The sequence below is a fragment of the Pagrus pagrus genome (assembly GCF_965226575.1).
Source record: "Pagrus pagrus genome assembly, chromosome: 7".
Lineage (NCBI taxonomy): Eukaryota > Metazoa > Chordata > Actinopteri > Spariformes > Sparidae > Pagrus > Pagrus pagrus.
The window spans coordinates 29,267,398-29,284,680 of NC_140191.1; the positions used below are offsets into that span (position 1 = coordinate 29,267,398).

The 17,283-nt window shown below is 40.2% G+C and overlaps 1 protein-coding gene across 3 annotated transcripts in view; it reads left to right on the forward strand.

Annotated features, from left to right (window-relative positions):
• cdk14 (cyclin dependent kinase 14) overlaps positions 1-17,283 on the forward strand; it is a 192,045-nt gene that overhangs the window by 77,672 nt on the left and 97,090 nt on the right. For all 3 annotated transcript variants that reach the window (XM_084358544.1, XM_084358546.1, XM_084358545.1), the window contains one exon: positions 12,307-12,430. In XM_084358544.1, coding sequence (XP_084214670.1) covers positions 12,307-12,430 — 124 coding nt within the window. The remainder of the gene's footprint in view (positions 1-12,306; positions 12,431-17,283) is intronic.

The following is a 17,283-nucleotide window of genomic DNA, read 5'->3' on the forward strand; positions in this document are numbered from 1 at the left end:
TGAAATTAGGTCTTGAGTTTCATAACAGTACTTGCTGACACAAAGAAAAGCAGCGGTATGTGCCAAGCCAGCAATAATGAGCCCGGAAATAGATTGAAACTAATTTAAACCAAAATAAATAAATAATGTTGTGTTTGGCTTGTCCCTCTACCACACCTTTCAGCTATTTATATTATGATTCTCATCATACTTTAACAGCTCTGTCGAATTTCAGTTCAACACTCAAGATCCACCAGCCTCCGCATGATAAACAATATTTCCCTCCAGTTGCTGACAGAAATCTTATTCATGTAATGTTCATGCAGGACACATCTGGAGTTTAGTGACTATGAAATCCCTTAAAACAAAGGGTTGTTCCGAAAGTAATTGATATCTCTTAGTTTTGTATTTTGTGACTTCCGGCAGCTTTACATTAGTTTTATGATGTCATACAGAAACAGATGTTGTGTTGTAGCTAGGTGACAGTGAATTTATGATACAACACATTGCCCGGGTAAGTGATGGTATCACAATACCATAATACTTGATACATTGCAAGACAATTATCTAACAATACATCACGATGTCTGTGTTACTGAAGAAGAAAAATAATCCTAAAGACAAAAAGCAGAAATGATGCATTACTTGTGGTGTCAGTTTCAAAGAATCTGACAAGACCTGAGGTGAGAATGTGAAAGGAAGTGCTTAGTGCCTCTTCATCACACAAACACTGACTGCAACTTGTCCATATCCATGTTTGTCGTCATTCAGATTTCAAATAGCCATAAACTGGCAAAAACGCTGCACTGTCAGAAAGCAGGACAGTTCTGGAGTTCAACGTTTTAAAGGAAGGACACAGCTACATATATGCCTCACTAACTTTCCAACTCATGGACTTTGCGTCCTAAGTGGACTTTCTGCAGACTTCCAGAGAGTCTCCTTGATGTTCAGACTTCACCGGTTTAATTACTTGCAATTCATTGCAATACTTACTTATTATGAATGTGTAAAACAATTACTTTATTGAATCATGTTGGCCAGAAATAATTGTCAACCACATCATGATACAGAAATATGTAGAAGTATAGGCTATAGAGGAAATTAAAATGCATTTATTATTGTAGCTTTTCAGCCTGTCTATCAGCGACTCATATCTCCTTGCAGTCTCCCTCACAGACTAGACAAGATAACAGTGAACATGTCACTGTAATGTCCAGAAGGTCGACATTTGGATTCAGCCTAACTATGCACTGTCTGCCATTTCCCCCTTTGAGTTTCTTCTTAACTTCCTTCCTACCATTGTCAAAAGTTGAGGTGAAACTACAAAAAGATCAAACTCTTAACAACATCCACCTGACCTCAACCACATTACATAGTTTTAACTGTCTTACATCAGCCTCGACTACTCACACCATAAATGATACCTTTATTTTGCCTTTATCATTGTCACATAGCGAGACTCCACACTACATCTTAGCACCGTACTGACTGTTCATGGCATCACGCAGGACATAAACCTTTGTGAGGCTGTTGGATGGTATGATTGACCGTTCCTCTGCCGAACACACATTCAGTGATGTTTTCCGTGTTATGTTCCATCGTGCAGGAGGGTGATAGTTCAGGCTCCATGTGTTATGTAACACAGCTTGTACCTTTTGCCAGGGGAGATTTACATATGTAATATGTGTTTTTGCTGCCGACAGCAGCCTCATTGAGATTCACTTGAATAATTTAGGATTATTCTGAACGAGCAGAGGGAGGTGTTGCTTGACTCCTGCTGACTTTGTTACTAATAGGACTTGTGACTTTGTTCCTTTGCATTGATGGTAATGGAGGCTGCCCTAGAACTACCCAGCATGAACTGTATTAATCCATCACAATGACAATAGCATCTCTTTTCTTTTGGCTTGTTTAGTAAAGGCTATAGTAAACTATAAATATCAGAATATAGTTATCTCTGTCATTTCTTGTAAGGTGTGTTTCATTAAGACGACTCTGAAAAGCAGGGCATACAGTGAAAAGCCTGACCTGAGTGAGTCAGGATGAAGCTGTTCAGGCAGAAATTTCATGAGAAGTCTAACACCAACATTTAATTGATATACATAGAGGATGGCAAAAGTAGTAACACAAATTCTTTGGCAGTCTCAAACTGGGGACATTGAAGCTCAAAGGACGACACCCCCAAACTTCCTGGCCACCAGGGTGCCCTTCTGGGGCACGTTGTAGACCAGTGGTGCGCACAAACTGTGGCATGAGCTCACTGTAAACAGCAGACATAAATCTAGAGATATTTTGCCTGCTCCCTCTGTACATGGGAAGAAATGGCTAATCTGGCTCCATCCAAAGTATTATAAAACAAGAAAGCCTACTAATGCTTTTAAAGTTGGTTGCTATTGTTTAATCCATACATAACCAGAAAAGTAAAAAGTAAAAAGGATTTGTTTTTGGTTGCAGGGGGAGTTACATTATTCTTTGACAAACAGACTGCATGTAGCTTCCCTGTGACCTGCTTGTCACAGTGGGGTTGCCAGATTTGGTACTACTGTGTCTGTACAGTCACCAAAACATGTGTGCAATAACTGTATCTGGCCACGTGGACTACAATGCAGAGACACTGTATAGCTGGATGGATAAACTTTTTGTCGAGTTGGTTCCAACTCATAACTTTTTCTAAAACCATGAAACCAGAATAAGTAGTGAGGCTGCGTAAAACATAAATAAAACATAATGTTATAATTTGCTAATCCTTTTTGACATAACATTTGAAATTGTCACAAAGACAATATATTTAAAGTTTTACCACATCATCTTCATTGATTTTTGTAAATATGTGAATTTGATGCAGCAACATGTTTTCAACAAGTTGGGACAGGGGCAACAAAAGACTGTGGAGGCTGTGGAATGCTCCGGAAAAACTGTTTGGAAAATCCCACAGGTAAACAGGTTCATTGGTAACAGGTGATAGTATCATGATTGGGCATGAAAGGTTCAGTCGTTCACAAGCAAAGATGGTCCGAGGTTCGCCACTCTATGAAACATGATTGTGTGAAAGACATTACTACATGGGCTTAAGAACATTCTGTAAGATTGTGTCTGTCTCTGTTGGTGTCCCAACTCTTTTGGAATCAGGGTTATGCAATACAAACTAATCAAAAACGATGCAGGTCTATGAATTGAATCAATTGTTTTGTTTTTTTTAAACTCTGGAGCGCCAGGCGAGCTGTTGCCCCCTGCCCTCTGTCTTCATGATAAGCTCAGCTAACCACATCCAGGGTCCATCTCTGTACTTAACACACAGACATGAGATTGATATCTTCTCACTATGAAAAAAAGTGCACACAGTTATGTGTGATTTCCAAAATGTTGAACTTTTCTTTTCATTTTGATCAAATGCCACAATGAAATGACAAAGTGAATCAGTGTTTTAAGGATGTCAAGTTGGTGAGGAATCAATTCTGACCCAAACATATAAAGGAGGTTAATGTCTGTTATTAGTGTGTTTTATGACTGTGTGGAAGTGCAGTCACTCAACCACACTCCTATTTACTAATCAGTAACACAAAAGCTATTAGTGACTCCACTGGTGCTTGATCAAATTAACATTTAGAGACACACACTCAGACGCTCGCTGCTAATGTAATTATTGGTCAAGAACCAGAGAGCAGTGTGTGTTTGCGTGTGTGTGTGTGTTCCTGCAGTCTAAAGCTGAAAATGTACTGAGGTTTCTGCTTGAACTCGATCGTGTATGCTAAAATCTATTGGAAACTGTGTCGTTGTGCAGCGCCATTAACTACTCTCGTGCCATGTGCAGTACTTGAACTGCAGTTTGTTAGCAGCACTGCAGTAATTGAACACAGTGTGTATGACCTCATCCAGACTGCTGCTTGAGTGCTCTTCTGATTAGATTATATGCAGTCAGCTGAAGGGCCTTGTCTCAATGACATCTCCATAGATCAGTGGGAAGCTGACACCCCGCAAATCATGTGTACAAGCCCAATAACAGCCAGCATTTGCTCTTACAATTACATTATGGGGAAAGCTACTGATAGCACATTAGGCCTCAGTGTCATGGCATCATGGCAAACATCTGACACATGGTGTCAAAAAACAACAACAACTATAGTCATATTCAACATCAGATAAATAACAAATGAAGCACTGATGCTTCATCGTATTGGTCTTTAATTTCCAAATAATGTCCGAGGTTTTCTCTCAGTTTCCTGAAGAGCTCTGTACCAGGGTACTAATTATAGAGGTGATAGAGGCATAGTTCGGGGGAACATTCTGACTTGCACAGTGTTTGTGCTGTTCCTGGAACATCATAACTAATGATTGTTTGTTTGTTTTGTTTATTAAGATCCCCATTAGCTTCTGTATCAGCACAGGAGATACTCTTCCTGGGGTCAGTGTTAAATTGCATGAATACACATCCATAACATCCATACTCAAAGTAACTGACAAGACTCAAGACACTACACAAATCTATAAGTCACACAACAATTCAAAGTAAACTCAAAACCTATTATAACACAGTTATCAAAACATCAGTTTAAAACACCTTTCACTCTCAAATAAATATCACTAAATCTTTGTTTTTTGCCACATGTAGCTACTCTCTGTCGGAACTTGGCGTTCCCACCACATGCCCCGCTCTGATGCATGCTCCGAGTGGTCCTTTACTGCTGGTTACTCCATGACCTTCAATGCAACTGACCAATTATGTTATTGTAATGTCACACCTTTGCAACTCTGAGAAGTTATAGTTTCTAACACTTGTTTATCGTTGTGAACGGTCTTTTTTCACCCAAACCATGTTTTCCAAAACCTAATCAAGTATTCTTGTTGCCTAAAACTAACTAAACAGTGATATAAAACTCAAAAGTAATGAAAAACATGTAGTACAGTGTACTTTCTGTCAAAGGAGTTTGACTTTTATTTTGCTAAGTTGCAATGATGGTCTTGAAGCAACATGAATTAGGACATTCCAGGAACAACACCAACATAAGTCTCAAAGCTGTCACACCACAGTAGCATGATTGGTCAGTTTCAGTGACGGTTCTGGAACGACATCACTTACGGTGCTTCTTTGCTTTTAGGAACAACACCAACACTGCCCTGTCAGATAAACCTAGTTCTGAGACAGCTGGTTGTTGTTTTGAGTTTATAAGCAGTTTTTGATTTTCTTGGTAAAAGTAAAGTTATTTATGTTGAATTTTATGTTCCCTGTAGACATTAGCTGACCTGTCATGCACTAACTATATACAACTGAAAATAATATCCAAACATATCTATAGAAAGGTTAAAGTGGCATCAGAGACACTTTGTCCATGCAGCTTTATGGTGTTTGTAGTGGTGTTTCAGCAGTCCTATATTTACATGGAGGCTTTGCAGTAGAACACAGCTGCTCATTAAAACATAAGCCAAAGACAATTCTGGGCATATTTTGAACTTTATAGTCCTCAGTGGCCGGTGCCACATTGCAGAAGACACACTGCTGGTGCCACGCTGCCGTTTGATGATGTCTCCTGATTCAGCCCATTAAGGGCTGTACAGATGCTTAGTGGGGAAGATTAGGGCTCTTTCCATGCCTGCTGTTAGAAGATAGACCCTTCTCACTCCATTTAACATTGCTTCATTTTAGCTCCCCCTCACTGATTTCACTCATTTCAGCAAAACACTGCTTTGGAGAATTGTCAGTGAATCCAAAGGTTTGTGTTTGGAGGTGGAGTCCTTGTCAATGTTGAATTCATCAGTATAATGATGATCTGGGGTCTCATTTATAAAACTCTAACCCTAATCCACACTAACTATTTGTGTATGTACAAATAAGGAAATTATGTATGCCCCAGTTTGGTGTTCTAGGCATGATATTAGCAGGTTCCACTTGCATCTTAGACAGCTGCCTTCACACAGGTGCTGAGGTGTCTGCAGGTGTCTGCAGGTGTGGAGTATTGCATGTGTGGGTACAAATTATTTCAAAAGTGCGTCTGAAGAGAGAAGAGGAGTATATGTGACCACTGGGTGTTACATTATATTCAGAAAGAAATCACTGACGGTGAAGTCAGCCAATAATAGCACCTAAGCCACAATATAGCCAGTGGTGGAAGTATTCAGATCCTTAAAGTAAAAGTATCAGTGGCAAAATGTAGTAAGTGTATTAAAGTAAAGGTACTGTTTTGGCCCCTCTGACTGATATATTACAATATAAGTTAATACCAAAGCATCAATGAGAGGAAAAGAAAAAAAACAAAGTTCTGATTTGTTTTTAGTTTTTGGACTTTTTCATCAACCTTTTGCATTTTGATGAGATATTGGATCATTTAAACATTTATTGAAATGAGGCCATGTGAGACCTTTAAAGGGAAAAACACGATTTGGTGCATTTTAAAAGCTTGTTACATTATCCACTGTGTAAAATCTTAATCTCTAAAGTAACTATTAACTGAGGCTGACAAATAAATGTAGTGGAGGACAAAGTACAATATTCATTTTGGATTTGATGATAATTTCATCAGTTAGCCATCAAAGTGCAAGTAAGCTAATGCGTAACTTTTCTCAGTAGGTAACGCGGTAACGTAACGTGTTGCTTTTTAATCTTGTTACGTAAAAAGCTGCTTCTTGCTCCAGTAGAGATCATGTGTGTGTAAATTGGTGGAGAAATGATCTTGCAGATGTCCTGATGAGCTTTGTGATTCTCAAGTTGACTGAATCACATGAGTTAAGAAAAGGTGCAGGTCCAAATTATCAGGGGTGGTAACACAGAAATGAAAACGGAAGTCTGCTGAGTTCAGTGATGCCCCCAACAAGAGTGTACCAAAAACAGTTCATGTGTTATGAAAGGGGTTCGGATAAAGTGTAGTGGTGGAGCAGAGCATCATTAATGAAGAAGGAAGTCTGCCAAGTCAGTTGATGCCTCCTACAAGTGTCTACATCAACCAGTTCATGAATTATTAAAGAGGACGTGTGGTGTGTGCATCTGTGCGTTTGTGTGTGTGTGTGTCTGTCTGTCTGTCTGTCTTTCTACAAAGTCTGGTCATTTTACGTGAATCCATTTCCGTGGGTTTGGTATTTTCGCTATAGGTCAGTCCCACTGCTACACACTTTTATTCAATTGCCTAAAACAGTAAATCAGGTGTCCTTTGGCTTATGACCAACTGACCTTCTTTGACAAAAATTGTAGTTAACAAAAAATGGGGAAATCTTTGTTGACTGGCCAACAGAGCTCCTGGTTATAATGTAGACATTTTGATGCAAACTTTGAAAGAGATAACTTGGTGGGTGAATCTTCAGCACAACACTTTCTAGTACACAATAAGTATCAGAATGTCATATGCAGAGTGTCAGTAAGTTTACAGAGAATGCTCGTCTTTCCCAGTGGATGAACATGACATTTAAGTTCCTGATGAAGCTCTAATAATGGAATTCTGAACAACACACACGTCCGTAAATTCTCTCTGTTAAACCTTATACAGCCACTAGTGGGACCAAGACTTTCACACTTGTTTTGTCCCAAATCAGTCAGTCTTCATGTCTGAGCTTGTTGGCTCATAATTTGTTCCATAATAATATCACATGAATACACAGTATCTTCCCTCTCCTTCTGTGTTGTGTGCTGTTTTACTTTGTTTTTGTCCTAGTGAAACTAGATGAACCCCAGTGTGCTGCTGTCACTTTGATACATTGCCTCACGCTCTGCTACACATTGAATATCAGACCAAAGAGCCAAATTCTACCCCATTCTGCTGAGAGTTAACACAGAGCCCCTCTAATCAACACTTTCTTTCATAGTGCTTATCTTGATGGAGAGTTGTGCAAGCCTTGGGTATGATGGTAGTGAGTATTTTATTACGAGAACATGGCAGTGTGTTTATTGGTGTGTAGGTGATGGATTGTTGTTCATGCAGCAGGTCACACCTCAGGTGATAGATTATGTTAATGAGTGATTTAACTACCATCACATGGTTTGTTTCTCCTAGCAGTTATGAACTAATAATGCATCATGATTACACAGAGGCTCTCTCATGAACGCACACACACACACACACACACACACACACACACACACACACACACACACACACACACACACACACACACACACACACACACACACACACACACACTGCAGGGATTCTGCAGGGTTTTTTCTCTTCAATGAAAGAACTGTATCAGATTAACAGCTGTATTACCAGCTACTGTTGCAGCTTCTTCTTGCTGTGAGTGCATTTTAGACTTCAGGTCACAGGGTTGTTCTCTCCTATATATGATGTTAGGTGAAGAAAAGCCATTGGAGAACTTCCAACAAATAGATGGGCAAAAAAATGAGGCACTGCGTTGAAAGAAAGTCAAAAGTACAGAAAGTCAAAAGTACAAGACTGTATACTTAACAAGTTTGGGAGGGAAGCCAAATCCTAGAGTGAATTGCAGTCAGAGACATCCAATCACTGAGCTTAAATATCTGTCGTTATGCAGCTGATGACAGGGAGATGTTGGACATTAATCGGGCACTGCACTGGTTTTATATCAGTTTACTAATCAGTGAGGAGCGCTGATCACTTTGTCAAGACTGTCATCAGAGTTATCTCATGTTTGGCATGGAGACTGCAGGTTTCAATAGAAAAGCTATGATGCATAGCAACAGTGAATTATATTCATGGGTACTGTAGTATTTAGTGGTGTTTCATATCAAGATTTCATATGATTGTGTTTTGATGAGTGTTTGACTATGTTGTCAATCATAATCTCATAATATGGCAACCTCGACATGAGGGTGCCCACAGGAGGAGTTAAAGCTGATATCTGCTTGCGTCTTTATTATAGTGTGTTGTAAACCATTTATTATGTTTCAGTTTACTGTTTATAAATGCTAGAACTACACTGAATTATTTCACCCACCCACACCCATCCCCTATTAAACAGAATGATAGTCTGTATGTCCTGTCCGGTCCAACCAGAGGACTGAGATCCATGCATCACATTACGCACACATTTTACACATATACAGTCAAATGGAGTTGTTGTCATCATCTTTATTGATTATTGATCACTATCAAAGGCAAACTCCATGTAAAAAGATAGGACTGTCAGTAGCTGTGCTGGGTTGCTTGTATCCATGGTGCCTCCAGCTGGACAATGAGAAGAGGGCAAAATCCACAAAATCTGAGAGCACGGTTTACAAATCTGAGAGCACGGTTTACAAATCCGAGAGCACGGATTGCCACATCCATTCTTTTCCCCATCATGTGTCCATATGGGGGCTCTGTACTACTATAATGGACCAAGAGGTGAGATTGTTTTGTCAACTGCTGTTTTCAAGGTCAAGAAGCTCAAGTTAAGATGAAATGAAAAATGAAAAATCCTTTCTTTGTATAAATCCAATCATCCCAGTTTCAGCTTCAAGCAACAGCATAGTGCATCAGTGTGTCTGCAGGGTTGCTTCCTCACTCACGTCCAGTTTCAGCATTCAAATCAAATTCATTTTTTGTCATAGTTTTCGTTAATGAAATTAACACTGGCGTTGAAAGTGATAAAAGTGAAGACTCTTGATATATTTTATTTTCCACTGCCACCTCTCCTGCAGGTGAATGTTTCCATCTGTTGTATTTTTTTCTTTGTTTGTTCTTTGTTTTATTTTTCAGCTCGCTCTCATGTTTATTTTGTGCAGTCACACCTTTAACTGCAGGCTTCCTTCCAATATATTTAGCCAGATGGACATCTCATAGTCACTTATTATAGTTGAGTGAGCTCATCTGGCCAGCAGATGTCTTTGTTAAGAGGCCAAATGTTCACTAATGCTGAGCCTGCTTGATTTGTAAGAAGAATGGTGTTGTAAACCTCCTTTTCAGTTAAGGCGTGTAGGAGTATAAATTTGCCCATTATTGACTGGGCCTAAGTGATTTAAGTTTGAAATTGGCCACCTTGAGACCAGCACACAGTGTTATCATTATTGTCAAAATGGCTTCTCTGAATAACCTCCACAAACTGCTCGCTCTTCACTTTCCCTCACATATTGGAATGCAAATGGAACTGAGCTGTCTCTGTTCAAGCTGAACAGAAGAAGAAAAAGCCTCTTTAAAGAACAGTTTGATGTTCGAATTGAAGAGCCGACTGAAGAGAAGTGTGATTTTTCTCTTTTTACGCAGTCTCACTCCTAACAAGGCAAGATCTTTTCAGAAGTGTGTTTTGATATACATGAATAAACACACATTTCCCATGCTAATTTTCTGTGCTGCAGTTCATCTCTCGCCTGCTGAGTGCAGGAATAGTAAACTGTTGACCCGGTGACTCCAGATGCCAGACAGGGCCCGTCCCTGATTGGACTCCACGGTGCTTCAATCAGCTTAATTGGCCGCGACTATGGTATCAGTGAGAGGAGAGAAATGAGAGGGGAATGCTGGAATTGGAATAAAATTGAATGCTGAATCGTGAACGCCTCATTATTTGTTGATTGACACGTCTGCAGGGGGGGTGAAGAACTGCCACATCTCAGAAGGAAAACAAAACAAGTTTATCGTTGCTCTGACTGTAGAAAGATTTTAGGATCTTGTTGATATTCATTTCTGAAAGCTCATACAGACAGCCGAAGATGCAGCTGATGCAGTATGCATATATTTAAATTTGTTTTGTGGATGCAGTTTGGGATCATGAGCTCCGTAGACAGGTGGAGGAGCTGTGTTGCAGCAGTAAGATAATTGGTTGTAAAAGTGTAAATTTCAGCGAAAGCGCATTCATGCATTTTCATGAGTGTTTTACATGAATTAATTTGCTGTTATTATATTGGTCAGTGAAGTCCTCCTGTTTAAAGGGTTACTTCCTTTAAAATATTTGTATTGTTTCACCGAACTACAGTAGTTGTTTTTGATCAGCAGTTTTTACAGGCGAAATACTTATAAGCACACTTGAGCCTAAATGTGCAACTAAAACACTGTTCTGTGAATTCAACCTCACATGGAAATACATTGAAATAACATAAATAAATAAAATAAATAGATATTAATTCTCGATATTAAATTTGAGTTGTGTTCCTATCCTATGATAATTTTCGCTCTCCTTTTAGCTCTGCTTTGGCCTCTTTAGCTGCTCGATACTCCGGATACTCTACACTAGCTAAAACGTTGTTATAGATTCCACTACTTAGCTTGGCAAGACTCGCCCTAATCTACCTCTAATTGATTGCCTTCAATCAGAGGCAATATTAGGGTAAGCCAATCAAAGGCAGAGTAGGGTAGGTCTTGCCAAGAAAAGCAGTGAGATCCATGATACAGCCTTGTTAGTCTCCAACTGTGTCTCTGCTGTTTGGTTCTGAGCAGGTAGATTACAGTAGGATGATCAGAGACATTTCACTAAAAAAACGCTGCCTACCGCTGGAAACAATGTTGAATGACGTGAAGTTGCGAACAGGGAACCAAAACAATGAGCTGAAAGAGGCTAAAATTCTCCTCTGAGGAGGTTATGGTTTCGCCATGTACATTTGTTGGTTGGTTGTTTTGTCAGCAGGATTACACCAAAACTGAGCAGATTTTGTATATGAATGCTAAGACAAATACTAAGACAAATATATATATATTAGTATTTCAGTGCTTTTCTTGTGGCGCTGCCTTCCTGCCCCCTGTTGTCAGCAATCCTGTCATGCCCCATTCAATCGATTCGCTGCCCTTCACAGAAAATGAAAAGGAGGCAGCTGCCCCGCCCAGCTCCTTATGTTTGGTGGGATTTCAGCTAAGTCTGTCACACCTTTATACATTTCTGCTGTCACCATTCTCCTTCCTTTTCCACTGTCCAAAATCACTCTACACAAAGCAGAATTGATAAAATACATCATGACACACAAGGTCATTTTGAATCAGGAAAAGACAGTTTAATTCACTGCTTATTTTCAACCTGACAAGTTAATGCAACAATTTCTAATAATTCAGCTGTGAGATCTGATGGGCGTTGTCATGTCTCATCTGTTTTGTTATGGTTCAGTGGTCCAAGTGGAGGAAATGATGTGTACGTTCTTGACTGATGGCTCAGTATTGATTTTGGTGTTTGTGCCTTTGTCAGAGAGATAGCGTTTCATTAAACTATTTGTAAATAACGTGGGGTTCATGTCTGTTCTCATTTAGAATGGAATGAAATCACAGCCCTACCTCAGTGATGGATAGGTTTTGAATAGGTCAACATCTGCTCAGATTCATGTAGATTCGGGCAGAGACAAATGGGAGACTAGTAAGTTAGCTTCTTATCGGATATGCCCTCGCCATGTTGTTTGTACATAGAGATATGTCATAGTTAAAATATTCCTGTAATAACAGTTCTTTCCCTTTCTTCATTTGTATGTTCTAGCTGTTCCTGTACCAGTTACTGAGAGGGCTGTCCTACATCCACCAGAGGTACATCCTTCACCGTGACCTGAAACCACAAAATCTGCTCATCAGCGACACTGGAGAGCTTAAACTCGCTGACTTTGGTAAGCAAGCCAGACACCAATGCTCTTTTTTGTGTATCTGTTAGATTTAAGAGTGTGTGTGTGAAATCTAGAAGGGATGCTGAATATCTGCTCCGTCACCTTGCTTCAGTTCTAATGTGATGGCAGAAGAGGACAAATCTTCAGTTATTATTGTCATTAACTGCACAGTGGACTTAGTTTTATTCTTAGATTTAGTGGAATAAAATGTTAAAGGTATACTATGCAGGAATTACTAAACACAACATTCGAACCACGCCCCTTGTACCCAGCTCAAAGCCACTAGAAGTGCAATGCTTGTGCTTGCACTGCAAGCTACTATTGTAGCAAAATTGCATTTCCAGAATCACAGAAAAGACGAGCAGACGAGTTTTCCTAATTTGACAACTTCTATTCCATGTTTTGTGATGTTGACCCTTAGAAGGACAGAGCAGTCTTCTAAACACAACATGAGGAATAATGTTGTTGATGCTGTCAGGTGAAACAGTGAAGTCCAATGTATGTCATTAAAGTTGTGAAAAAAAGCTAGCTGGGATTGGCAGATTACATTAGGTCCAACCCACAGTCTTCCACGTGTCTCTGCAGCTATGATCATATTGTAAGAAACAGATTGTCTCAGAAGTCAAGAACATGGTGTAGTCTGATCCAAGCATAATGGGAGTCTTGGAGAAAGACCTGCCATATGGGGGGGGGGGGGGGTTGGACTTTTTGGCCTCAGCAGTGGGATGGGTTGGTTGACCCCTTGAGCTTTTCCAACAACTTGTTCCGTCCTTTGTATACATGACATCAAAATCAAAGAGAAGCTGGCCATGAAACTTACTGGGCAACCCAAACTCACCCAAAGCCTAGTGTGTGTGTGTGTGTGTGTGTGTGTGTGTGTGCGCGCGCATGTGCACGTGTGCATGCACACGTGTGTGTGTGTGTACGTGCGCATGTATACGTGTGCATGCATTTGTGTGTGTGTGTGTGTGTGTGTGTGTGTGTGTGTGTGTACTGGGAGCTCCTCCTGAAGTGGCACCATATGGCTTGGATTCATGCTCAGTAGACACTGCCTACATGGCCTGTCTGGCTTCGTAGGGGGCAGACAAACAGACAGTCCATCCATCCATCCATCCATCCATCCATCCAGTGTCTTTAGTCCACCACCCCTTATTATTGTACTCATACATTTCCTAAATCCCTCAAATCGCCCCCCAACCCACCCCACCCCATCCATGTCCCCCATTTCTCCATCCCTCTGCCCAGACAGATGGGGGGAGGAGGAAGGTGGCAGCTTCATCAATAATTCAAACCTTGTATTAGGGCAGAAACATTACTGCAAGGGAAATGAGAAGGAGAAAATACCAAATGAGCAAGAATGAAAATCCCTGGCCTATTAGTCTATTGCTGGAGCTGTGCTCATCAACAAACATGCACAAAACACAGAATCAGCCTTTTGCCTGAGGGATGCCAGATGAGGAGGGTTAAGGCTGTTCGTGTTTGTGTGTGTGTGAGTGTGAGTGTGTGTGTGTGTGTGTGAGTGAGAGTTTTTGTGGCCGCCAGGGTTCCCTGTGGTCCCAGGCCTTGGCAGCGGCAATACTAACGGCCAACAGCTGAGGCCTGTGGTGCTGGTTGCTGATGAGAGAGACTGAGGCAGAGTGTCAACAAAGGAGGGGCTGAAAGGTACAACACGAGGTGGCATGGGATAGGGGTACAAGGAAGAATATAAAGGGAGTGGCGCAAGAAAGGTGTCATGATGGTTGAGGGTGAGCTGGCAAGAGATAATAACAAATCGTTCAGTCTTTAATTGTCTCTTCTTCTTTGATGCTCATCAGTGTTTTTGCCTTTGTTTTGATCGACTTATCATCAGTTTGTCTATCCAACTCTGCAGTCTGGAGCAAGGTACAGACATTAATTGTGGATATTTATAATTCCTAGACAATGATTCTTTAAGAGAAACTCCAGGAGTGGCTGGGTAGCCTAGTGGTCACAGTGTATGCTGTATGGCCACATGGTCATATTGTTGCATTTTTGCAACTTTCATTAGTTTGATTACAGCTGATGGTCTTTGTTGTGTATCATACCCACAGTTGGGTGTTGTCAGTTGTGGCCTGTTGTACATGGACCAGATGCATTGGCGGTGTATACATTGAACGGGTGGGCAAAAGAATCGATTCATGTAAGAATCCTGATTCCTATCTCATACAATTCAGAATCAAATTGTAAATGTCAAAAACTGATTTTTCTGTAAATTAATAATGTGATGTTGATGGAAGAAAAAAGCAGAAGTCAACTGTGAGGGCAGTGCAGCACCCAGACGATTTACAGCACGCACATGCAAGAGTTATCTTGGAGTTCATCTTCAAATAAGGCAGCAGTGGCAAATGTTTCTTTTAAGTAATGTCTGAGCTGTCCGCCAGGATAGTATTACAGTACAATCCAGCACAATAAGTTTATATGCTCATGACATCCTACTCTATCTGTAGAAGTATCTCTCCCAGAAAGCATGACCTATTCAATAGAGTCTCCAAACTATGCCATCAAGTGGTCAAAAACAACACTGTCACAACTGTCCAAACAGAGATTGAATCCAGCAGCCCTTCCCTGGATACCCACAGCTGTGGTCAAAAGTTTACATACACTTGTAAAGAGCATGCACTGTATATCATGGCAGTCTTAAGTTCCAGTGATATCTACGACTCTCATGTTTCACATTTTAAGAAGACCTATAATTAATTCATTATTGAGTCAAACTTCATTGATGTTTTTTGTGACAAAGTAGTATGTGTTCATTAGAACTCAAGCCTACCATGGATATACATGTTCTTCACGAGTGTTTGTAAACTTTTGACAACAACTGTCTGTATGAATGTTTCCACCGAGCTGTCAGAGCTCAATTTCAACCCACTTAACAAAACTTTAGAAGATGACACAAACAGATGGAATAATTTACCAGTTACACTAATTGGAATAATTGCTTTAACAGAGATGACAATACTCCCTTCACAGAAGTGATTCACTTATTATTTTTTCAATATCTTCAGTTAAAATCAGTCATAACACATAAGATCAATCTCAGTCAAGACAAATGTCCAAACATCCACACTTACAATTATTATCCTAATTAGCAGTAGTAGTAGTATTGTCATTCTTTCTCTCTTTTTTATTATTATTATTATTTGTGTATGTATCTATTGATTGTTCTTTTCAGACTTACTATAGTCTATTTTACTTGTGCCAACATCACAGTACTGTTTTCTGTACTGTGATGGTGGCACAAGTAAAGTAGCCCCTCTCTGTATTCAATGTTTGTTTTATAGAAGACAACACAAACATATTTATGAATTTACTAGTTTCACTAATTGAAATATTTGCTATAACCAAGAGGACGATATTACCCAAAATAAACTACCTTTTTTCAATGATCCAAGCAAATCAACCCCACACATTCAATTTTCAATAGTTACAAAATTGTACTTGAAAAACAAAAAAACACAAATTAAATTGACCACATTGCAGAGACCAAACCGGGGGTCTTAAGGCACCAAACCTCTATTAGTATTTCCTGGCCAATACACTACAAATTATAACAAAATTGATTTATCCCACCGAACAGGGCCAACATGCAACGACGCAATGTTGGCCAACAGGGCCAACATGCAACGACGCAAGGAGCTGGAACTATCAACCCTGCCATTTACCAGCAACTTGATAAAACACCACAACTCTTTCAAGAATACTACCATAGCTTCTGCTCTGACAGCCTGGTGGAAAACACACAAAATCATGCACTTAACACTTGTACCCTGTAAATACACACTGCTAAGGAATAACCCGGACTCTCAACCTGGACAAAGGTATCACACAGCTTCAACACATAGTACAAAACTCAGCCTTTGTACCCTTTACAGAGCTGATTCACAATCACAAAATATACCAAAAATACTTAGTTAAAATCAGTCATAACTACACCCTGTCCTATTTCTTAAAGGTGCACACTACTCTTTATAAGCCGAGCTTGGAGGATGACATCCAGATTCCGAGATTCCAATAAAGTCATGTCAATGTTTCATTAAAAAAAAAAAAAAAAGAGTCTGCAGATGATATTGTAATTTATTTGTCAAACAAATAATTACCCCTTATCCTTTCCTCTTGCACTGATCAGATCAAACTTTAACATGAACAATGCTTTAGTCCATGACAAGGTATTTCAAATCCTTACAGCTGTATTTATAGGGAGTTTTCTGTATACAACGATCAGTCCCAGCAGTAAAACCCCCTACCTAATATTGTGTAGGCCCCCTTCTTGCCACTAAAACAGCTCTGACCCATTGGATACAGAGCCAGATACCAGTAACACCCATGGACACAGGATCTCTGAGGGTGATGTCTGGTAACAGGGCGTTGACAGTCAATCCTTCCAGTCCTCATGGGTTCAAGGTGGGACGTTAATGGATCTGACCTGTTCCAAGACGTCGTATTAGGATCTGGGGAATCGGAGGCCAGTTGGCACCTTGAGATCTTTGTCATGTTCTGCAAGTTCGTGAGCAGTTTTTGTGGGGTGGCCTGGCTGCATTGTCAGATCTGAGGGGACCACTGATGGGTTTGAGTCGGTGGTGCATGTCAGAGTGGCATCCACATGAATGCCAGGACCCAAAGTTTCCCAGCAGAACAATGCATTGTAACAAGATGATCAATGTCATTCACTTCACCAGTCAGTGGTTTAAGTATCGTGGCTGATTGGTAGATAGTCTCTGGAGGAGCGATCCAAATTTTTTGGCAACCACTTGATCTTTCCGATACGAACACTATCATCAGCCCAAGATTTCAACTTGCACTCAAGAAATATAGAAGTCAATTGGCAGATTGTCTGTAAT